Below are 24,256 nucleotides of genomic sequence, written 5' to 3' on the forward strand. Positions count from 1 at the left end.
TCCGTCCTGGTTTTCGTGCACTGTTGTATTGTTATGGTTGAGCGATGAAGACAAAAACGATGTGGGCATGAGTGCATGCTCGAGCTAGGCGGAAGCTTGTGTTTTTATGCTGTGTCGCTTGACAAGTACCAACCAGCTACTGCCGTTTAAATACTCCTCGTGGGAATATATCGAAGTAGTAGCTTTTGCGTGTTTCTTTCCGGCCTCTTGAACATCCCCGAAACTTGTAGCGGGGTGCAATACCGATGCATTTGGGGCACAAATGAACAAGCTGTGTTGCATTGTCGGAACATAGACACCGAAGCCTTCGGTGTCTATGTTGGCGGTGCCCATGGCGAAACTGCGCTTACGCCACAAGGAGTAAAAACACCCCAAAAAAAGCTCGTATTGGCGTAAGCTTTCTCAGGGAGGTTGCTGTAAACAGAGTAAATTACTGGCTTTTTGATACATTTTGGTGTGGGTGGGAATCGAGCCCGGGCCTCTAGGGTGCGAGACGAGCACGCTTGCGTGAAGTCACGGCTGCTCTTTTTTTATTACATGGAAAATTGCTATATTACATGGACAACAGAAGTGAATATATATTACAGTACGGACATAGCTCGGGCAAACACACACATGCGTCCAATAAGTGCATCCAATCAGGCGGAGGTTCATGCGCAGCGTACGCACTTCTTAAGTAAGCTGCACTTTCATGCAAGAATTATCTTGTAGATCGCGGGCCTTCGGCTTGGCGATCAGACAGTCTAGCTCTCATAAGCTGTATAAACCCAGTACTACAAACATGTCATAGGGAGAACCACCAGTAATCTTAAACGGCAGGACAGCGTCCGTTAGAGAATGTCCCAGAAAAATATAGCATTCGTACAGTCTATAAAAGAGTGGTGTATGGTTTCAGCACGTGGACAGAGTCGACAGTTTGTGGACCACGGCACGAAACAGCCCCTCGAGTTCAACCAGGTTTTATCAGGAAGTGTTTCCGAAAGCAATTTAAACCACGGTTCTGGTTTACTATAAAGGTGTGCCTAGCGTGCGCGTGATTGCATACGTCACGTCGCAGCCATCTGGCTGACTAAAGGTGTGGCCTAGTGCGTGCGTCATTGGGCGGTGCACGTGGCGGTGCGGGGTGCCACGTCATGAGTGTATAAAATGAGCTCGTTGATGACGTTCCAAAGTCTACTAACGATATGATGCTTTCGCATTCCGACACGTAAGTAGTCTGCCGAATTTTATAATGAATGTCCCGTGAATGCGCAGGCATTCGCGTTCATCCTCTTTAGCGTATGCTAAAGTAAATGTTGACTTTTTTTATCAATGCCAATAGCTTGCACGACATGTTTTGCTACAAAAGAAATCACTAACAACAGGAGATCTCTTACTTTTCGCTGCGTAGTCTATCGCAACGTCCGCCTTATTTTTCAGTTTAAGAACATTTCATAGGGTTTCATGAAGATATCGCGGGTACTTGTACATGGTAAAAGCTCAATGACCGTTTATCAGCCACTCTGAAACATTTTTGTTCGCATTTAAGATCTAGGAAGTGTCTGAAGCGTTACTCAGATGCGGACACGACGCCTCTAGCGTATAAAATGTTCGTTCATCAGGGTAGTAAATGATTTGAGCACCACTAAGGCACTTTGCACCTTGATGCTGGAAATGTCGCATTGTTCACTTCTGTAAATTCCAGCCTGCGAAAGTGCAGGTTATGAGAACCCTTTTCCTCAGGGCGCTACCGGTGACGCTGGCAGGGTTGGGGCTCCGGGGCCAGCTGGCCCCCCCGGCCCTCTTGGTTTCCCTGGTGCCAAAGGTGAAGCTGGTGCTGAAGGTCCAACCGGCCATCCAGGGAGCCCAGGACCACAAGGCACTCAGGGTGACCGCGGTCTGCCTGGACTGCCGGGACTGCAAGGACCCGCGGGACAAGCAGGACCGCGTGGTCCTCAAGTGAGTGTTTATCAAGCAACCTTTTCACTGCTGATTATTCCAAAACGGTGCCGATTATTACAAAACTGGCAAGCTGTTGCCGAACAATCACTTGGTGCAAAAAAACATAGGCACTAAAAAACAATTTCTCCGCGGCGTCGCAACTTCGTAGCACTGAAAAAAAAAAAAGCAGTTGCGTTACTTTGTCGTGCTTCATGCCCCTCTGTATTGCGAAGGCTCTGTTGAAACGCCTGTTTCAAGTATAGTGGTAGCGTCGTCTGCTACAGTGTGCGGCGCATAGAAGCGGACGAGAACGAGGTTTGGAGGCAGCCGCGTGGCACGCGAAATTGCGTGCATGGACACGAAAAGAAAAAGAAGAAATGAAACCCTGAAGACGAGCTGACGCATTGTCTCTTGGTATCAAGGCTTGTCCGTCCCCGACGACGAAGCCTGCTCTTTCCTTCGAAAAGGCTTTCGCCTTTACAGGCTCTCTGTAACAATTTATTGGTATTGTTTTCTTTTTGTGTTAGAAAACTCCCGGCACGCTTGTAGGCATTCCAAAACAAGTGTAGCTCGTAAAGTGGAAGAAGATAAAGCAGACAGATCTGCAAATTCTTGCATATTGCTGTGAAGAGAAAAGCAACAAAACATGTAAAACGTGCAAACAATAATTACCGAAATCGCGAAAGACATTGCCACTGATGGCCTAAATGGCAGCGGAAAAATATTTTCAGTTTACTGAATCCTTTGGCTAGAATAAAACACAATGTACTATAATAGCCTTCTTACTAGAGATGGGCAAAACGGCTCACTTCAGTGAGCGGCTCGGAACGGCTCCGCTCACTGAAATGAACCGGTTCATTTGAGCGGCTCACCGGTTCACTTAAACGTGTAAGCTATGTAAGTGTATGCATATTCTATAGTTATCTGGCTTTGAAAAAAACAATATATGCACAATTTAATAGCCGTGTTATTGGTATTTTCGCTATGTTTAGAGATTATTTTTACATATATTAAAAGCGTGAATTTTTAGTTGTAATAAAACTTTCTTTTCTGATATTGGGGAAAAAATGGTTATGATACTGTGACAGGCAGAATGCGACGTACTTCTTTCAGAAAAAAAATATGTAACTTGATTGTCATTACAGAAGCTTGTCTGTTTTTGTGCTACTTTAAAATCAACCTTTGTCAAAATAAAAACACAAAATGATTGTACATTATGTTTCAACTTTATTAATTTATTCACATACGTACGTTCACTATAATATGAGTAAGCTGTAACGCCATGCAAAATGAATGTAGAAATCATTTCTTGAAGTAGTATACAAAAATCACACGAAAGATCCACAAAACTGCCGCACGTTACTTTCGTTTTTTTTTTTTCGCTTGAGTGCACGCGCGATACTGGCGATCATACCATCATACGCCAAGACAAAACAAAAAGGAATGAAGTTCTATTACAACTCAACAGATCATTGGCCTCGTTTTAATGACGTGCTAATGACACACGCTCAGAAAATGCACTGAAGTGGATGCCATAGGTGACATTTTCATGACTACACTAATTAGCACAAATGAACACCAGGACGTAAACTGTACGTTCACCTGTTGTCTTTATGCCACGGAAGACCATCTTCGAAGTGTTATTGGACCAGCGCACGATGTGCGATTGGTGAGAGTCGTGAGACATCGTTCGAACAGCAGCAGGCAACGAATGGTACCAGCCTTTACCAATTAAGACTTCTTTACTTCTCCCCTCGGTGGCATCGGGTGCCACCCACCATAGGACGCACAAAGAAACCAAAGGGACTGCTGCGCACACCACTGCGAGCGAGTACCAGTAGCGCGAGTATGCCCACACCGGCCACCATTCGTCGGTCAGAAATCGAAACCTCGAAACCCAGCAGAAGACCCAGCTCTGACAGAACGGTTTGGCACGGATCATTCAAGGAGAGCGAACCGGCTTCCTCACTCCGAAAGAAACGCCGCTCACTTAGTGAACCACGGCTGAATCGCTCTTCAAAAGAGCGGCTCAAAAGATCCGGCTCGTTCCTGAGTGTTTTCTAGAAACGGTTCCTCACGCTCAATGAACGAGAGAGAGCCCAGCCGGCTTCCTCTCTCCGAAAGAACCGCCGCTCACTTACTGAACCACAGCTCCCTCGCTCTTCAAAAGAGCGGCGCGCTCCTGAGCGCTCAGGAGCGAGCCGGATCTCTTGAAGAGCGAGGGAGCCGTGGCTACTAGAGCGGCGCGCTCAGGAGCGAGCCGGATCATAGCCTCCTATATACTTCATGCCTGCCCATCGGCGCCGAGAACGCAGGGAACCGGTCGTCGCGCCTAGTGCCATCACTCACCACCAGTTGGCGGTGCTACCCCAGAATAGAAATACAGGACGCTCTACGGCGGCGTGCGCTGTAGCATAACTATATCTCACGCTATTTTTTTTACCGGTGCCGATTCTATTGTTTTACAACATCTGCGGACGTTTAACGCCGACACAGAAGCGTACAGGCCGCCAGCGCATTGCTTCTTCAAAAAGAAAAGAACGATAAAAGGAAAACCACAGCTGTTATCTGTACTAGTATGAAGCTTCATTTTCCTTCTGCTTATATATGTTTACATACATGCTTACATATGTTTTGTATGCCAATGTGGAAAAAAATAATGTCGGATCTAATAACTGCACAACAAAAACATTTATTGCCATCATTTGGATGTAAAGTTTGTGGAGCTTTCGTGACAGGGGCTTCTGTGAAAAAAGTTTTGCGATGTAGTTCTTGTCCGTTAGCTTCAGCGCACAATTAGTGAATAGAGGGCGGAATAACTTTGTTACCATGATCTCAAACAGCTTATCGTGATGTTCAGGCACTGAACAATTCAATAGTTCACGCTCTCGCAGAACTTGAGCAGCATTCACGGCAGTCTCCCTCAGCGGCTGCTTAAAATTTCTTAGCTTAGCGAGCACTACTTCAACCTACTTGTGCAAAGACTTCAGCACAACTACGAGTTCGTCTGACCGATACAGCAGACGGCTTCTGCCTTGAAGCCTAATCAGAGAATCTGACGGTGCCGAGGGCTTGGGCTTTGTCAACCAAACTGAGGCATTCTTTGCAAGACAACCGCTCATTAACACCTTAACAACTCTCGATAGGTATCCCGCAAACCATCGCTAGTGCTGCATGCACATTCTGGCGAACGAAGCGTTTCTTTGCGGCGGGTAATGTGGTTGAACAGCGCTGCTGTTGCCTCTTTGGGAAATTTTTTGGATGGTTCTGGCGTAGTGCTTACGCTCAGTTGCCGGCGTAGCGACGAGCATGTGCCATCTTCCGTGTCCATCACGTTGCTGTTTGTCGATGTTGACGCAATGCCTGTCTTCAGAGACTTTTCTGTTCCGCACAAAACTGCCCGTGAGTCTGTCTGATCGTTGCTTCCAGCTGACCTCCTCAACCACTCAAAAAAAGATTCATTGTCGTCAGACGAGAGCTTTCTAGTCAGAACAAATCGAAAGTGCATCTCTCACAGCAAGCATCTGACGCATTCCACGTTTGACACATTCAAACTTGGAGCCACTTCTCTGGAAGTTCTTCATCGCTCGGAATTTCATGAAATGAGATGCCCGGAACCTTTCTCTTACTGTACGAGGTGCATCCAGGTCCACAACAACACGCCATACTACTGGGTATCAACTCGCAAAGGCTAGCGCCCTATCAAACCACTTAAAGTAGCACAACTCACTCGTGACCACAATGTCTTCTTTTCGGCCAGAAGGCTCTCATTTGCGCTGTTGCTAGACGTCCTCAATACGGAACCGACAGTGTCACCATAGCCACAGTCCTTCAATACCCTGCCGCAGCTCACCGCGTCAATCCAAGGCAGAAGGCAAGTTTCTTTCCCAGCCGTGGACTGCTGCAAATAGGTGATCTCCCAGCAAACCAGTGAACCGTCGGCAGGCGAGGCAAATTAATATTGTCTCGATTTTACACTAATAGAGACGCGCACACGCAATTTTTCCCGCCTTTAACCATGCACTGCGGCTAGCGAACTATTCTTAAAACCCCTTGATGTTAGAAAGTAGCGACACGCTTTGATCTACGCCGCAACACCCTCGCCGGCGCGGTCAACCTCCTCTTTTTCTCCCCCTGTTTCGCGGAGGCAGCGCATCCGCCACGCTAAATGGCTGTGGCGCTCGAGACTACCCCGTCAGGTGACCCTGACGTCACGAAAACGGCGCGAAACTTGCTTTCGCGCGCCTTTAGTTTCTCCCGCTCGCCATGAGCAGTCCAAGTGGTGGTCGCGCTGCCGCTCCGAACGTGTGTTTCCCAAGTTTTTCCATCCTTTCGTAGGAATCTGAGATTCGTTCTCCGTGAAAATGCCTTGCTGCTGCGCGTTTCAATGCAGCAGCAGGCCAGAGAAAGGGCAAGCCTTATTTTATATCCCCCGAGGTGAACGGAATGTCGTGCGTCGGAAGCAGTGGCTCCATAACATCGGGAGAAGGGATTTCGCCCCTTCTAAGCACGCCGTTCTTTGCGAGGTGAATGTTGCAGCTTTCCTCATATTTGTGGATGAAGTTGTATGGAGATTTTAATGCTCTTCGCATAGCCGGACTCTTCGTTCAGTTCTAATAGAGAGCACCGATAACTGTGCATATACCTTTTTTTTTAAGTGAGTCGGCGGAAATTTTCGTTGACTCTTCGAGCCGTGACGAAGCTTTTTGTCTTTTCGCGCGTGCGTTAGTTTTCAAATGTATGTAATTTGTGAGTTAATGACTAACTCATACTTTGTAGTTGTGTGCGTGTGTGTGTGCGTGTTTGTGTATGTGCGTGCGTGTGTGCGTGTATGTGTGTGCATGTATGTGTGTGCGCGCGCGTGTGTGTGTGCGTGTGATCCTTGCGCCTGATACTTGTGAAGCCAAGGAACTATTTTACTCTTATTGCGTGCTTATTGTATCTTTGCAAAGTTTCAATACTGCGAGCATTTTTTTCTTTATGTACTTTATGTTGCGAAGGCATGAACCGCAATATATAGGTAGATAAGTGGTATTATGTATTATGTACTATTCGCACATGCTCATTAAGTACAAGCCACGTGCTTCTGATAATCTCCCTCAATTCTGATAAACTTGACATCTTGAAGTCTGTAAGTTAATTATCAAGTGCCAGTCTTAGCAGTTTCCGTGTAAGCAATCAGCCTTTTTTTTTTTGAGAGAGAGACTTAGGTTACTCCCAGAGGTGATGGAATGTAATTTCTCGTCGTTTCATAGTGACGGAATACAGGCGCGTGTGTAAAGTTCTATGTTGGCTGTTTCGCAAACACAGCACGTATTTCGCACAGTGGCATTGGTACAAAGGCTTTTGGCCCACTCATTTTGGTGAATTCACTTTAAGTAAACTATCACATTTCTTCTTGGTTACCTTCTCTGAGCCTTTTAAGAGCGAAGATTGTGAACCAAATTCTCGTTTATACTCTACGCTGCTTATATTGTATGCACCCAATACACCTCCGCGTTACGGACAACCCAAGTGGCGACGTAGAGGTAAACAGCTCAGCCACTGCTTGGTACTCATTTTTTCGGAGCGCTTCCGCTTGTATTTATCGAAGCGTCCAAAAAAAAATGACAGCAGATCCACGAGGTGAATGATGATGAGTGGGCGAAGCTCCGGAGGGAATCATCGGATCTCCTGCTTAAGGGGACGTTAGCACAAACGCGTTAGAAACGTGCAGTACTCTCTAGTAAGGGGGAGCGGCCACAGCGTCTTACGCAGCCATTTACACATGCCGGAACGTGCACCGCGTTTGCCGACGCCATCACATGACTGCTGAGAGAGTATACCCCCCGTATTCATAAACGCTCCTCGACTTGAACTTGACTTGCCACCGCTTTGGGCAGCGCGTTCGAAACGCGTTGAAGGTAAGGTGGAGAGGCCACAGCGTCTTACACCAGCTGCTTACACGGGCCGTAACGCGCTAGCACAAACGCGTTAGAAACGCGCTAGAAACGCGGCCTTTCGTTAATGTTGGGTATTTATAGCCATCGTGGTGCGTTTGTCCATGTCCGCTTCGTGGCGTAGTGGGCTAACGCCGCGCGCTCGGAAGCGAGGGGTCCCTGGTTCGATTCCGCGCTACGGACACAACTTCGGAATTTTTTTCTCATTTTTCTCAGACTGGTTACACACTACTACTACGACGGGGACGGAACGGGTGCCGCTATAAGGAGCTTCGCCCCTAAAAATGTCACGACGTTCTATCGGAAACGTAATTTCGTCATGACAGTTTCACAAGGGATAAATTCCCATACAACGCTTCAAAAGGCCGAATAAACTAGCGCGCGCATTGATTCTAATGCGGCTGCAGCGAGCCACTGGAGGGTTCAGCGCCGCGCCGGCCCGGTGAGGGGGAGAAATCCGAGGAGAATTGAGGAGGGAAGCGCGCGCGCGGGGGAGAGTGTCGCTGCTTTCTAACATCAAGGGGCTTTAACTATTCTGGGGTAGCAGCGCCCCTAGCGGGCGACCTGCGAGGAGGTCAGGAGAGGAGGCTGAACGGCGCTCCCGGAGTGATTGCGCGGGCACAGAAAGTGAGCCGGATCTTTTGAAGATCGAGGGAGCCGTGGCGAAAAGAGCGGCTCGCTCCTGAGCGCTCAGGAGCGAGCCGGATCTTTTGAGCCGCTCTTTTGAAGAGCGAGGGAGCCGAGGTTCAGTAAGTGAGCGGAGGTTCTTTCGTTCTTCAGCCGAAGGTGAGGGGGTGAAGGCGACTCTTGCGAGGAAGGGTCGGAGGGCAGTTGCTTTCTCGTACCGCTAATAGATGGCGCGGAGTCGCACCCAGCAGAAGACACGGCTCTGACGGAACGCATCGGCACGGCTCTCTGAACGCGAGAGAACCGGCTCCCTTTCTCCAAAAGAACCGCCGGTCATTTTTACTGAACCGCCGCTCACTCGCTCTTTAAAAAGAGCCGCTCACAAGATCCGGCTCGCTCCTGAGCGACCCATCTCTACTTCTTACTCTGCAAAATTCACAATATGCTAGACTTATTAGCCGTACACAGAAGGTAATTGGCGCCTAACCTTTTAAGTGTCAAATGATTCTGCTCCTTGAAAACTAATTTTACCACATTTCTTACATCTTCAGAATAATACAAAGCCTAGAGCTCTAGAACAGATTCATCATGATCATCATCATCAGCCTATATTTATGTCCATTGCAGGACGAAGGCCTCTTCCTGCGACCTCCAATTACCCCTATCTAGCGTTAGCTGATTCCAACTTGCGCCTGCAAATTTCCTAAGTTCATCACCCCACCTAGTTTTCTGCCGTTCGCGACTGCGATTCCCTTCTCTTGGTATCCATTCTGTAACTCTACTGCTCCACCGGTTATCCATCCTAGGCATTACATTTTCGTTCGGCCTCACATTTTTCGTTCCATCGCTCTTGGAGCGGTCTTTAATTTGTCCTCGAGCTTCTTTGTTAACCTCAGATTAAGAATTTTCTATTCTTCAGTGAGTTTTGTCAAGTGTATAGAATGTGAATGCAAAAACTCTCGGTGGAGAGTTTTTGCATGGAGTATTAGTTATTTCATGTTTAGAAGGCTTGAAAAGCACCCATCCAGCCCCTTTCAAATTATAACTGTGCAACACATTAGGAAAACACTGAAAGAGTGAATCCGCGAAATACAGTGAAGTACTCACACCGAGCAAAAGTACGCAACCGTCTGCCTGCCTTCCCATTTGTTTGACTATGAGGTTTTGCACTTGTCATTCAAACTTACAGCAGAATTCCTATCAGAAGTGTTTCAAGTTGTATGCGACGCATTCTAAATGTATTTACCTTCATGAATGCTTTTGCAGCTGATGCAGTGTCTTGGCGTAAACAATTGCGTACATAGGACCTGAAAGAGTTTATATGAAGAAAAAACGTACAACTTGTAGTGGGGAAGAGAGTCCGCAGCCATTGAGTGAGGATGACGAAGCCCAGCCGCCCGGAGAGCGCGAGACAGTGACCGACGCTCTTGGACCAAGGCTGTTGTTACGTATTGTCCCAGCTTTTAAATAAACCCCCTTACAGTTTGGTGGAAAGGTGCTGGGTATCTCCTAGTCTCCCAACCTGGAACTACGTAGCCGTACCCTGCCTCCAGCGCCAACGATGGATGAAGAAACCACCACCCAAGGTCCTTCTCAGACTCAACCCACCGTCTGTCCCGGTGTGCTGCCTCAGCGTCACCCGCCGATATTCAGCGGGACTGACGACCAAGACGTCGAGGACTGGTTGGCAACTTACCAGAGGGTGAGCGCAGTCAACAAATGGGACGATGCGACTAGGCTGACCAATGTCATATTTTACTTCACTGGCGTCGCCAGTCTCTGGTTCCGCAATCACGAAGCGGAGATTCATAACTGGGCCTCGTTCAAGACCACTTTTTCGGAAATCTTCGGCCGCCCCGCAGTACGCAAGCTCCGCGCAGAACAGCGACATCGTGAACGCGCTCAACAACCCGGTGAGAACTTCACCACTTATATTGAAGACGTCGTCGACTTGTGTAAGCGTATCAACCGGTCGATGCACGAGTCGGATAAGATCAAGCAAATCCTGAAAGGAATTGCCGATGACGCGTTTCAAATGTTATTGGCCAAAGACCCCCAAACCGTCGCAGATGTTGTCAGCTTGTGCCAGAGTTTCGACGAATTGCGCAAGCAACGCGCCCAAACTCGACGCCCTCTGGAACAGAACGACTCGATTGCGGCCTTGACTGATGTAAACTTTGCCGCTTGCTTCGGAAGGTTACGACGACGTCAACGGGATTATCCCTCCGTACCGCGACCGCACACCATATTCAGCCGTTAGCCGCCTGCACAGCCCGCGTCATAATTCAAGAAGTTGTTTATCCCATTGAGTTTCTTGTGCTACCAGCCTGTTCGCATGATGTCATCCTTGGTTGGGATTTTCTTTCTCGCCATCATGCTGTTATTGACTGTGCTCGTGCCGAGGTGGCGTTCTCTGCGTTGTGTTCCGCGTCGTCTGCACCTACAATGGAAAAGTTGTTTGTCGCTGAGGATACGAACATACCACCCAGTAGTACAGTCCTTGTCCCCGTGTCCTGTGCCGCTGTTCGTGAGTCTGCAGTTCTCTTTTCACCCTCCGAGACCGTTCAACACCGCAGTAATCTCACGTTGCCTTTTGCCGTTCTCGACATGACCAACGGTGCCACATCCTTATTTGTTACGAATCCGTTGCCGGTTCCCTCAACCTTACTCCGTGGAGAATGTATCGGCAGAATTCAGGCGTTCGACGTATCCTCTATCTTCTGCCTTGACGACGTGGACAACTTCCACCTTAGTGCCTTGACGCCTTCTGCTAGTACGCCTGATCGACCGCCTTTAAGTATGTTCGGCTCCGCCATCGACGAAGAACTTGCAGAGGTGCACCGCGCGAAACTTCTTGCACTCCTCAACCAGTTTCGAGGCTCGTTTGATTGCCAGAAGACGTCATTAGGCCGCACGCATACTGTTCTCCATCCGATTAACACCAGCTCACAAGCGCCTCTGCGCCAGCGCCCTTACCGCGTATCCCCTGCTGAGCGTCATGTGATCGCCGAACAAGTCGACGACATGTTTCAGCGCGGCATCATTCAGCCGTCCTGCAGCCCCTGGTCGTCGCCTGTTGTTCTTGTGAAGAAAAAAGATGGCTCAATCCGCTTCTGCGTCGACTACCGCCGATTGAACAAAGTTACGCGAAAAGATGTGTATCCCCTGCCACGCATCGATGATGCCTTCGACTGCTTGCAAGGAGCCGAATTCTTTTCATCACTAGACTTACGGTCCGGTTATTGGCAGGTCCCTATGGCAACATCCGATCGCCCGAAAACTGCCTTCGTAACTCCCGATGGGCTGTACGAATTCAATGTTATGCCCTTCGGCCTATGTAATGCCCCAGCTACATTCGAAAGGATGATGGACAGTGTCTTGCGTGGGTTGAAATGGAAGACGTGCCTGTGCTACCTGGACGACGTCGTCGTTTTCTCCCCTGATTTCGACAGTCACCTCCGTCGACTTCACGAGGTACTGAGCTGTTTGACGTGCGCAGGCCTTCAGCTTAACATCAAGAAGTGCCGATTCGGAGCTCGCAAACTCACCATCCTGGGCCACGTAGTCTCTAAGGACGGCGTCCTTCCCGATCCGCAGAAACTTCGTGCTGTTGCTGAATTCCCGAAGCCTACCACCGTGAAAGCGCTTCGCAGCTTCCTTGGTCTATGCTCATACTTTCGCCGCTTTGTGCAGAACTTCGCTTCTATAATAGCACCACTGACGAAGCTGCTCACCGGCGATAGCTGTCTGGTTGGTCGCCGGCGTGTGATGAGGCTTTCGCAACATTACGCCGTCTCTTGACTTCACCGCCCATCCTACGTCACTTCGACCCTGCCGCTCCGACCGAGGTACACACGGATGCTAGTGGGATCGGCCTTGGCGCTGTCCTTGCCCAACGTAAGCTGGGCTTCTCTGAGTACGTAGTTGCCTATGCGAGTCGTGCCCTTACCAAGGCAGAGTCCAACTACTCGGTTACCGAGAAGGAATGTTTGGCAATTGTTTGGGCGTTGCAGAAATTTCGCCCTTGTATGGCAATTCGTTTGATGTCGTCACCGATCATCATTCGCTCTGTTGGCTGGCTTCACTGAAGGATCCGTCGGGTCGACTTGGACGTTGGGCGCTTCGTTTGCAAGAATTCGATATTCGCGTTCTTTACCGCTCCGGACGCAAGCATGCCGACGCCGACGCACTTTCCCGCTCGCCGGTGTCTTCTGACGTTGCGCCTGTTTCCCTTTCCGCAACTTCCAATATCACTGACATGCCTTCCGAACAGCGCAAGGATCCCTGGATCGCCTCGCTGATCGACGTTCTTTCTGTGCCTTCGACGACACCAGCCCCACCGCTCTCTCGTGCCCTTCGTCGCCAAGTACCTCATTATGCGCTCCGGGACGACATGTTGTACCGCCGCAACTACCAGCCCGATGGTCGAAAGTGGCTTCTTGTTATACCTCGCCATTTGCGCTCCGATCTGTGCACGGACTTTCACGCAGACCCACAAAACGCGCATGCTGGCGTTTTGAAAACGTATGATAGACTTCGCCAGCGATTCTACTAGCGTGGAATGTACACATACGTCCGCAAGTACATTCGTTCCTGCATTGAGTGTCAACGCCGGAAAACAACTTGTCACACACCTGGCCCATTACAACCTTTGTCGTGTCCCGCTCGCCCGTTTGATAGAATCGGCATAGACCTGTACGGACCCCTTCCTTCCACCCCTGCGGGCAATCGGTGGATTATTGTGGCCGTCGACCATCTCACTCGATATGCCGAAACCGCCGCTCTTGCAACAGCTTCAGCTCGCAATGTTGCCTTGTTCGTCTTGCGCCGCTTCGTTCTTCGCCATGGTGCGCCACGTAAGCTGCTTAGTGACCGAGGGCGTGTGTTTCTTTCTCAAGTCATCCAAGAGCTTCTCAGTGAGTGCAATGTCATTCATCGCGCCACTACAAGTTATCATCCGCAAACTAATGGCTTGACGGAGCGCTTTAACCGAACACTCGGTAATATGCTATCCATGTACATAGCGTCCGAGCATTCTAATTGGGACTTGGTGCTTCCTTTTGTGACATATACATACAACACAGCCACGCAAGCCACCACTGGATTTTCGCCTTTTTTTTACTATACGGACGTGAGCCATCTTCCACACTGGACACTATACTTCAGTACCGCCCGGATGCATCCGAACACCGCCCAGTCTCAGAACTTGCTCAATGTGCCGAAGAGTGCCGCCAACTCGCACGCTCATTTACATCCGTGAGCCAGGGTCTTCAAAAAGAGCGCCTTGACCCGGCTGAACCTACCCCTACCTTCCCTGTTGGCTCGTTCGTGTGGCTTTCAATCCCGTGCCCCACCCCTGGTCTCTCCCGCAAGTTTGTCGCGAAGTATCATGGTCCCTACCGGATCGTTGAATGCACATCGCCGGTGAGCTACGTCGTCGAGCCTGTGACACCTCCCACCGACAGACGCTGCCGTGGTCGTGAAACAGTCCACGTGGGCTGCTTAAAGCCCTACTACGACCCTCTGGTGCTTGCCTCACCTTGAGTCGCCAGGATGGCTCCTCTTCGTCGCCGGGGCCAATGTAATGGGGAAGAGAGTCCGCAGCCATTGAGTGAGGATGACGAAGCCCAGCCGCCCGGAGAGCGCGAGACAGTGACCGACGCTCTTGGACCAAGGCTGTTGTTACGTATAGTCCCTGCTTGTAAATAAACCCCCTTACAAACTTTTCATTCCAAGATTAAATAACTATTTTATCGCTCCTTTTTAAAGCACCGCAAAAAGAATTAAAACACGAGAAGAACAAAACAAGACAGGCGGTGACTGCTAATTGGTGGTTTAATTGAGATATCAAAAAATCACCATATCTCTAGGGATGCGCGAGTGTGCCGGAAATGTCTTTACACCTCCTTCTTCACTTCCATATAGATCAACACTGCTCACTAAATGTGCACTCTGGTCCTATCGTTGTCGTTGTTGTTGTTCCTCTGCACAAGTGACACATACCCGCCTTGGGGGAACTGCCAGGAATTCGGTGGTTTGCACAAAATGGGCGAAGGAAGTTTAGAAAAAGAATACACTGGGGAAAAAACGTATTGTGCTCGGTGTTCGAAGTGGAACAGTCGTCGGGCTAAATTGAATCGAAAAACAGATAGAACTTCGATGGCTTGACGCGAATTCCACGTTCTGACAGCCTTTTGAGAACTGCGTCAAGGTTCTTCAAGTGTTCTTCCTTTGAGCGACCCGTAATTAGGATATCGGCAATGTAGTAAAACACGAAGTTGAGCCCCTTCAGGAGATTATCTATTATTTTCTGCAATATTGCCGGTGCCGAAGCAATTCGGAAGGATAGATGATTCACGGCGTAAAGACCCTTGTGGGTGTTAAGCGTAAGGCACCGTTTTGACTCTCCATCCATTTCTACTTGCTAGTACGCCATGTTAAGATAAATTTTAAAAATTGCTGTCCGCCAGCGAGGGCCCCAAACAGCTCGTCGAGCTTGGGTAACGGGTAATGTTCTATTCTGTTATGGGGTTCAGTGTCAGCTTGTAATCACCGCATACACTTATTGACCCGTCCCGCTTCAAAACTGACACCACTGGAGTGGCGTACTCGCTACTCGTTACCGGTTTGAATATGCCCATCTGTTCTTGTCTAGACAACTCTTGCTCAACAGTACTGTTTAGAGAAAATGGAACGCTTTGAACTTCAAAAAATTTTGGCGTCTTTCCGTCTTTGAAAACAAGACTTGCCTTCTCACGTCGGATGGTGCCTATCTCGTTCTTGAAGATGTCCTTATAGCAGTCAAGCAAGGTCTGTAGCTCGGGAATTCGTTGAGCGCTTAATGATGTCTCACACAGTAGCTGTTGCAGTCCGCGAACTTGACTCCAATCGAGCCAGTTGCGCCCGAACAGGGCTGGACCGCTCTGGGGAAGCACGTATAGCGGCAAGTACTGGCACTGATCGTTGTGCTCAGCTCTAAGAAAACAAACACCGCATGACTTCACGGGTTCACTAGTAAAAGTCCTCAGCGTCAACTTAGTTTCCTTAAGAGGTACTGTCGGAAAAAGTGAGCGGAACTGACCCACGGACATTACCGAAACAGCGGCTCCCGTATCAGGCTCCATTTGCAAGGGAACACCCTCGACAATTAAGCTGAGCATGATGGGGTCTCCTTTCTCTACCTCTTTCGTTGCAACACTTTGCAGGGGCGGTTCTGACGGTTGTAACACCCCAACGTTCTGTACTGTTCGCTTTCGCTTCGGCTGCAATTTTCCTTGCCGCCTTAGGCAGGCTTTCTGAGAGCGCCCTTTCTTGTTGCAGAAAAAATAAGTCGCATTGACGTGCGGACACGAATTGGTAGTGTGATTTGAGTTACAGCGGAAGCATTTTGTTGTTGCCCTGGTGGGCACCCCGAACCTGCTTTCAGGCTTCGAATGAGCAGCTGTAGCGTTAGCGAGCGTAGCTTTCTAATCTGTTGCGCGGTCAACGGCTCGTTTAAACGTTAGGTTCTTGTCTCCCGAAAACAAGTGACTTTGAATGTCGACTCTGTCCAAATGGCACACAAATCTGTCTCGAAGCGACTCGTCAAAAAATGCACCAAACTCGCATGTTTGCGCCAATGTCCGTAACTCCGCCACGTACTGTAGTGTCGTTTCATGTTCCTTCTGACCTCGACGATGAAACTTCGCTCGCTCACCTATGACTGACCGTTCAGGGGCCAAATCTTTACGAAGCAGCTCGCACAAGCTTTCCAGTGTTGAGACTCGGGTAGCGTTTAGGCCGGTGATCCTTCAGCCAGAGGGATGAGTACGTCCGGGAGTAAAGCGAGAGAGAAAAGGGGTTTATTTACATATTTACAGTGGCTCCAAATATGGAAGCACACTCCATGCGGGAGCACTTTGAAAGTCTCAGCTCACTACATGTCTGAGCCGATATCAGAGCACGTCAGGGCACACCACTGCACGCAAGGTGTCTCCTTATAAAACATTCGTCTTCCCTAGTTTACCCGATTAGGGAATCAGATGACCTTGATGCGGCCAATCACAGGGGTCGTATTGTTCACCGAACTCCGCCTCAAATGTTTCACCTTCGAAGCAAGGACGAGACAATCTGGAAACAGGGGGTTGACACTCCTTCCACCGGTCATTGCCTTTGTCCGAACGTCACTGCCGATGTCGGGCCAGCGTCGCCAGGTAGACGGCCGCTGATGAAGGGGGTGGAATCGGGGGAAGCACCCAAAGAATGCGCACTGCCGAGTTGGGGCGCTTGTTTGCCCATCTCGTCGGTATCGGGCACCGTCGCCCCTGGGCGACGCTCATGAAAGGGCCTGCCTCGATGGGAGACAATCAAAGAATGCGCCCGGCCGATTCGGGACTCAACAGACTCCTCCCCCGCCGGAAGATCCGACCTGAGGGTGACCAGCTGTCAGGTTGCCCGAAGCGTCGGTGGTCTGTCGAGAGCTCAGGGTTTTTTCTTGAAATTATGGCCGATGACACATTCGAGCACGATATCCCAGCATTAACCTCGTTGTGGCCTTCTCCCTGGGAATACACAAGCACACACACAAACCACAGGGCACAGGAAAGCGCCTTCCAAACCAACCAAAACCAACCAAAAAGAAAGTCTGGTTTGGCTAATTTTGCATACTGTAAAATTCCATGAGGCGGTGTTGCCGCCAGTCTTGTCATTGTGCCTTTTCTGCGTGGCCGAGCCTTTTCTCACGGTGAGAGCGGCTTCTTTTTCTGTTGTGAATGGGTAACTTACTAGCACAGCTGAAATTATTTTTCTCTTTTGTACTCCCTTATGCTACCACACAAAGTGTACTGTCAAACATTCGTGTGCATGTAGTTCCGGCTCAAACTGCACCAAAGACTCAGTAAAACTTCCCAAACACCAGATGTCCAACTTCTGCAATAATATGTCACTGGTAGGTTAATAAACATAGCTTTCTGCATAAATTACCAAGAGTCAATACTCCTATTTACCTTTTCCGATGCAGATCTCGTAGCGGCATGACGGAGCCAGCCTTAGATAGCAATTTCAACAACGAAATTGTCAAATTTATTAGCAATCTTTACTGCAACAGTAATTAGAAAGCATTGGCAAAACATATATAGTACCACAAGCTTGCCAATTCGAGGCAAACTCTTTCAGATGCGCTCTGTTACGAACACGATGCTTTGTCCAAAGTACGTCCTTGGTTAACACGTCTTTGATGTACATTAGACAAACAGAATAGGATGCAAAAGGACGTCTTTTGAACTGCCACATGGTTGGATGGAAACAACTTTATTAAAATCCGGCGAAGTTTAAGTATTCAGCACAAATGGGACATCCCTTAGATGTTCATAAAACGTAGTTTTTTTTTTGTCTCAGACATATCAACCTTACGAGTACGTCTTATGTACAGCCTCCCGCATTTTTAGTTATATCGCGCGAGCGTCCATCACGCGTCATTTTAGCGCCTTTCAGCGACGATAATAGGCGAGGCCGGCAGAAGTATTCTCAAGTGCACTAAGCACTCTCCTGTGCAAGAGTCGTCTAATGCGATGTTGCCTTCTGGACGACGTACGACCATATTATAATGTTCTCGCTCGAAATAGCTAAAAATGCGGGAGGCTGTACATTTGTGGTTTACTGGGCCACCACCAGCCCGTAGAGCGCGACGTCAGGCTGCTGCATGTCTGCGAGTGCGTTGTGCAGGTTGTAAAACCGTGGTTCTCCTAGTTCACGTATTCCACCATGTACGTGGCGCACAAGTACGCGTCCGCAATGAGCTGAATGTCCGCTCTGGATTGTAATGCGAAGACAATCCAGGGGTTGAAGGCGTTCACAAGCTTTTGGCGCGGCTCCCATGTTAGAAATACGGTCGTTCAGTTGAATGGAATTTTAATCGAATTGCTCTTATTCCTTCCACGTGGTGCAACGGTCTCTCGGGTTAAAAGCACCGCAGCAGCATGATGAGAAGTCCGTATGCCTATCTAAACGCTCAAATAGACTTCCTCAGGGTGGATGCCGTTGTGAGTCAACCTCCTCGAGGCGCCGATGTATGTCGTTGGACTTGGCGCGCAGCACCTCGAGCTCGATGGGTTACCACTGCGCTTCAGGGTGGGCGTCTTGCTCAAGGGCCAAAGTGGCACGCGGAATCGGCACACCTTCTTGTCACACGTGTAGTGTGTGAAACTGTGCTGGTGAATTTGGCATCGCTACCGCTTGAGCAGATCACTATCGAAGCACTTGAGTGAGTCCACTAGGGCGTCTCATTGGGCATGTTGTGGCGGATCTTCTTTTCAGATGCCTTGTTGAGCAAGTTGAGCATGTGCGCTTGGATGCGCCCCTTCTGCTGAAACTCGATTCGCTTGAAGTAATGCATGACTGGGTGCTTCCCAAAGGGGAAGGTCTTCGTGCTGTGCGATGGGTCGCACCAGATTGTCAAAGTAGAGTCATTTTTCATGGGGTCCGACACAAGATAATTTGTGAGGAGTTCCGCCTTGTCGGCATATCGGTGAACGCGTGGCGGTGCACCTCCACGGGCTCCTCTCGATGACTGTCAGTAGACACTCGTCCGGCAGCTCCGACACACTCAGGATCAGGAAGACATGGCTTTCCGATTTGTCGAACCATGGCGAACATGTCTCGCTTGCGTTGCGCCCAGTAATAGATGGAGTTAGGGTTTCCTTGGGGGAAGGCAAAGTCTGATTGCAGACAATCGTCGACGAAGCTTTGAAGCGGAGCCGCAGAACTTTTGTTACCATCAACAAGACATGGCATGGCACGATGCCGTGACGGTTCAAGCGACGGATTTTGCTGATGGCGAGTCGAAGACCATCGGGCTCACGTCCAGGCAGATGCGCCGCGCCTTGCCAAGGTAGATATGGGGAAGCGACCGCTCTTCGGCGTGTTCGTCGTCAGTTCTTCCCGGGACTGCTGGTCATCCATGGCCGCTAAACATTGTACATGTTTCCGCCCACAACGATATGTAGGTTTGACGAACCTACATATTCGAACTTCGAACAGCTTTCTTGGTGCGGTAGGTCCGATAGGCTGGCACTCATTAACTGGACGATTTTAATAAGCACTGCCCTGTTTGCGAGTAACCTTGGTAGGTTCCGGTCGATCAGAGCAACGATCGGCGCAAGAGGAAAAGGAAAAGGCGTCTGGCAGAGGTAGTGGAGCCAGGCGTTCAAGTCTCCCTTGTGCACCACATCTGAGACGTACATGGACTTCAGGGTCTTCATCTTTGTTAGATTGACAAATATGTCTGCGTCGTCCGAGACATTGCGATTGAGACACTCGATCATTTTGCCCACGGTGTTAGAAGTACAGGTAGAACGACGGAGCGCCGCCGCCGTGCACTCGCTGCGTCGAACTTCGGTACCTCCGCTCCATCACGCCGCGAGATGGCAGGAGCGGTCGCGTGGCCGACATCCGGGCGAGCCGGCCCCTATTGCGCATTTGTGGACGAGCGTTCGCCGTCTAGTCGAAGCAGTTATCGCCACGTTGCGCCCTTGTTTTCATTCTTTGAGTGCGATGACAAGCTGTGCTCTTCGTGTGAGCAAGCCGTGAAATGGGCAAGAAGCGTTTTTTTTTTTTTTTGCCATGGTACAAATGTGGCTACGAGATGTGCACTGAAAAAGTGTCGCTTTTTGCTGCACCCCGAGAAACGGACCGCCTGAAGATATGGCGCCATGCGATTCCGCGCAAGGACCGCGTGCTGCAGTCGACTGACTACGTGTGCGAGAAGCACTTCAAGCCGAGGTGCGTGACGAAGACGTCGGAAGCAGTCTACAGAGGACACGTTGTTGTGAGTGCACCGCGAAAGGCGGTTCTGGCAAAAGACGCCGTGCCGACGAAGTTTCCCGACTGCCCTGCTCATTTGACAAAGACTGAAAAAGAGAAAGGCGCCTGCGGACCGTTCGCACCCTCCTGCCACCAAACATAGCCGTGTCAGACTGGAAAACTTTTTCCCCGTGCGAGAGCTACGCTTGTAACAATGAGAATATTTTGGGTTTTACGTGCTAAAACCACGATATGATTATGAGGCACGCCATAGGAGGGCTCCGGAAACTTCGACAATCTGGTGTTCTTTAACGTGCACTGACATCGCAGTGTACACGGGCCTCTAGCATTTCACCTATATCGAAATGCAACCGCCGCGGCGGGGATTGAAACAGCGACCTTCGGTTAGAAGCCGAGCACCGTAACCACTGTACCACCGCAGTGGACTGACTACGCTCGTAAAACTCCACACATCCAAATGGACGTGTTCCTTAAAGGACCAAGTAATAATGCTGTCTCTGGGCGACTATAAGACACAGACAGCAGGCGCGTAGCCAGGGGGGGGGGGGGGGGGGCTGATGGGGCTTCAGCCCCCCCCCCCCCCCCCGAAATTTTTTCGTGCGGGCATGCACCACCAACTAAAACTACCACCGACGCCGGCAATCATTCTGGATTTTGTCTACAATGTCTTTTTCACGCTCGAAAAGACATTTCGGCACGAACATTGCGAACTCGGGCTGGATTTCGTGACAACGCCCTTGCACCTGGAGTCACGTAACGCAAGGAGCCCCATCCGAGCACAAACTTTCATCCGCTTTTCGATAGCGAGCGGGCGCATTGCGGCATCTCGCAGCGGCCGCGGAATATACGGAGCGCATGGATTTCAATTACGAAACTTTTTGGGTATAAAGTTCTTTATAAACTTTTGACGCGAAAGGTGCGCTGACATTTCCAAAGGCATGCTTTAAAAGATTTTCAATTATAGAACTTTATGGGGTTAATGTTCTTATAAACTTGGGCCAACATGCGCGCACCAAAACGCTCGTGTCCAAGCCGTTCCATAAATGGAAGCGCGCGCTCGCAATCTCCCACACACGCGAAAATACTAAATATCACCGTGACTGTCAGCTAGCAGCTGATAATTTTCTCCAAACATTTTCAGGAAGCGTGCCCAATGGGATTGATCAGCTGGACTAGGGCAGGCAAAGTAAAATATGACAAAACAAAGAAAAGTAAATGGCCCATTATTGCGATTTTTTTTTTTTTTTTTTTTTTTTGCGGGCGACAAGGTCTGGCTCTCCGTGGCCACAGGGACAGGGGCCCTATGGATATAAGCAATGCTCCTGCTGAAAATACAGGCATTTTCAGAGTGCTTCTTCGTATGCCAGCTGATTGTGGCGGTACATATCTGAAGAACCATTTGGAAAGTTGGCCCAGTAATGCCTCGTATTTAAGCCCAGACGCACAAACAAAACCAAATTATAGAAATTTGTGGGGACATTATCAAAGAAAGCCTATATTCAAAAGCAGGTTGCTTCTCCACACTTCCTGACGAAACGACGGACATCGCTGGAATCGAACAGCCTACTGTTTCTGCAAGGTACCTAAACAAGTATGCCAACGACATGAAGGGATTGTTTTAGGTTTTAGCACCGGAATAGATGCCCGTCTCTCATTGCGACAGCAGGTTCTATGTAAATGTGTAAATACTGCTGCAGCTTCTAGTCACCCTTCCAGTGACCACTGCCAGCACAGAGAGAATATTTTTTTAACAAGAGTTTACTAAAAAACTACTTGCGCTCTACAATGTCTGTGGAACGCATGGTTAGGCTGGCGCTTCTATACAGCCACAGAGACGTCGGCATCAACGTGTCCGAAGTCATTGACCGCTTCGCTCAACTTTCCCGCCGAGAGAAGTTTGTCCTTTAGATAGCGAAGCAGCAAAAATCAATGCAAGTAAAAAGCACTGTTCCTTCAGGTCCATAAGTTCTTAATTATTAAAACGTATGACCGTTCATTAGCTTTTAAAACCGCAGAAATTTTCGCCGTTTATTCTAGCAGTTAGCATCATGATCACAATTATCACGCGAATACAAAAATTACGAGTATACCAATAACCAATTTTGACCGACCTTGCTCATTGAAAGCCCGGCCCACGCGGCGTTCGCCAAAAATACACTCGGATATTGGGTAGTTCAACTTGCCGCATCATCTGTGGCCTTCGCTTGTCCTTTTCTTTCATTTTCAGCTACCTGCTTTTATTTCTTTTTTGAAACGAAGGAATACCCTCCTTTAATTTTGGGTGCAGAATAATTGTTGGCGTTGTGCAGGCAGTTAAATTAAACATTTTCGTACTGATTTATGCATTATTCCTCTATTATTCTACCCACATGGCGCTGTCGCGACCGCTGCATGGCCCAAGTACATATCACTATTTCTGCGATCATAGTTATGTTCTTGCCTAGATCATCTGTCTTTCTGTGCGCAAAGTTACTATCTGTGACTGAGCAACATGTTTATTTGTCTTATTTGACGCATTATATACACTGACGTTTGCTTAAATACGTAGATTTATTGGAGACTCATACGTATTTTTAAATATCTTATTGCGAGGTTTTGTGTATACAAGCAGTGAACTTAGTTTCCAGCGACTCTTTTTTTGCCCTTTAGCGAGTTGTATCTTCGCATTTGTATATTCCATTCTATCTTCGCAATTTCTAATACATACTTTGCAGAACTCCCACTTTTTATTGGTACTCACTGCTGCGAGTATTATCTCGGTGTAATTACAATACACGACGAGTTACAGCTGCTCCTGCGCAATCGATTGCAACGAGGGATAGCGTCATTGAGGTTTCTTCCTGGCCGTTGCATATGTATAAAAATGTAAACAAGGTTATTGAATGACAAAGATTCATCAAAATGTTTGTCCTCAACTTATTCATTTCATGGCCTTTACGCTTTTCATATAAGCTGCATGCACTGCTTTGCTGGTTTCGAACTGATATTAGAGACTTTTAGTATTGCGGAAAATGCTTGCGTTAGCGTTAGCGTGTAACGCACGCTAAATCTTTGCGGAACGCTGTTCGATAGAGTTTTAGTATAGCGTAAGACAACGATGCGCCGCTAAGCGCAAAACCATCTAGCTGCGAGTAGTCAAAGCAGCAAACTGAGCAGCTCGACAACCAAACTAGCCGTGTGGATCCACGCCAAGCCTTGAAACGAGCCTCCATGTCAAGCACTCGGGCCGAGGGTGCCACCATGTTTGCAACGCTAGAAACTTAGCGAGCGTTTAGCGTATCCGCTATATTTGAAAAATAGCGGATGCACGCTACCCGCAAAACTGAAATAGCGTTCTGAGCATGCGCAGTCTGACCCGCTATTTTATTGCGTTTAGCGTGGTGCCATTTCCGCAATACTAAAACTGTCTATTGACCCTTTTCGCGGCAATCCCGTGGGTGCTGCCATATTTGATCACGTGGTGACGCGTCCATTGCTTGCCTCAACTGCCTCCGTTGCCTCCTTGTTTACAATGGAAGTGTATGACGCCGGTGCGGCTTAGAAAACATCTGTTTTCGGAGATATCATAGACGGTGACTAGATGGACGACACGAAGCTTTGATCACAGCTTCGGAGAACATGCAAAAGCGCTTTCGGAGCTGATTAAGCTATGTCCCAATGGCATAAGCAGCGTATATGGTGCTTGTTCTAGAAGCGGGGCTAAATATGAATTCCAAGCTGTCCGATTATATATTCAGTCAGGATTAGTGTGTTTTGCTCTTTGTTCTTTATTGGGCAAATATTTTGAAGCAGTGGCTTGTCAGTTTCTGACTCAGTGAAGTTCCTATCTGATTATTTTCTGCCTAATCACTCGCGGGTGTTCTCAGTTCCGGATCCGATAGATTTGTTCTTGCTGCGCACAAGGCTTCAAACGTAGCTGTTTTGTACATTGTAATACCTTGTAGCAAATATATATTACAGTTAGTATCTTG

General features: G+C 48.8%; 1 protein-coding gene across 1 annotated transcript in view; it reads left to right on the forward strand.

Moving 5' to 3' along the window:
* The window catches only part of LOC119455318 (collagen alpha-1(I) chain), a 694,093-nt gene that overhangs the window by 582,767 nt on the left and 87,070 nt on the right, over positions 1 to 24,256 (forward strand). The window contains exon 35 of the mRNA XM_037716715.2: positions 1,723 to 1,938. Coding sequence (XP_037572643.2) covers positions 1,723 to 1,938 — 216 coding nt within the window. The remainder of the gene's footprint in view (positions 1 to 1,722; positions 1,939 to 24,256) is intronic.

Source organism: Dermacentor silvarum, chromosome 6 (assembly GCF_013339745.2).
Source record: "Dermacentor silvarum isolate Dsil-2018 chromosome 6, BIME_Dsil_1.4, whole genome shotgun sequence".
NCBI lineage: Eukaryota > Metazoa > Arthropoda > Arachnida > Ixodida > Ixodidae > Dermacentor > Dermacentor silvarum.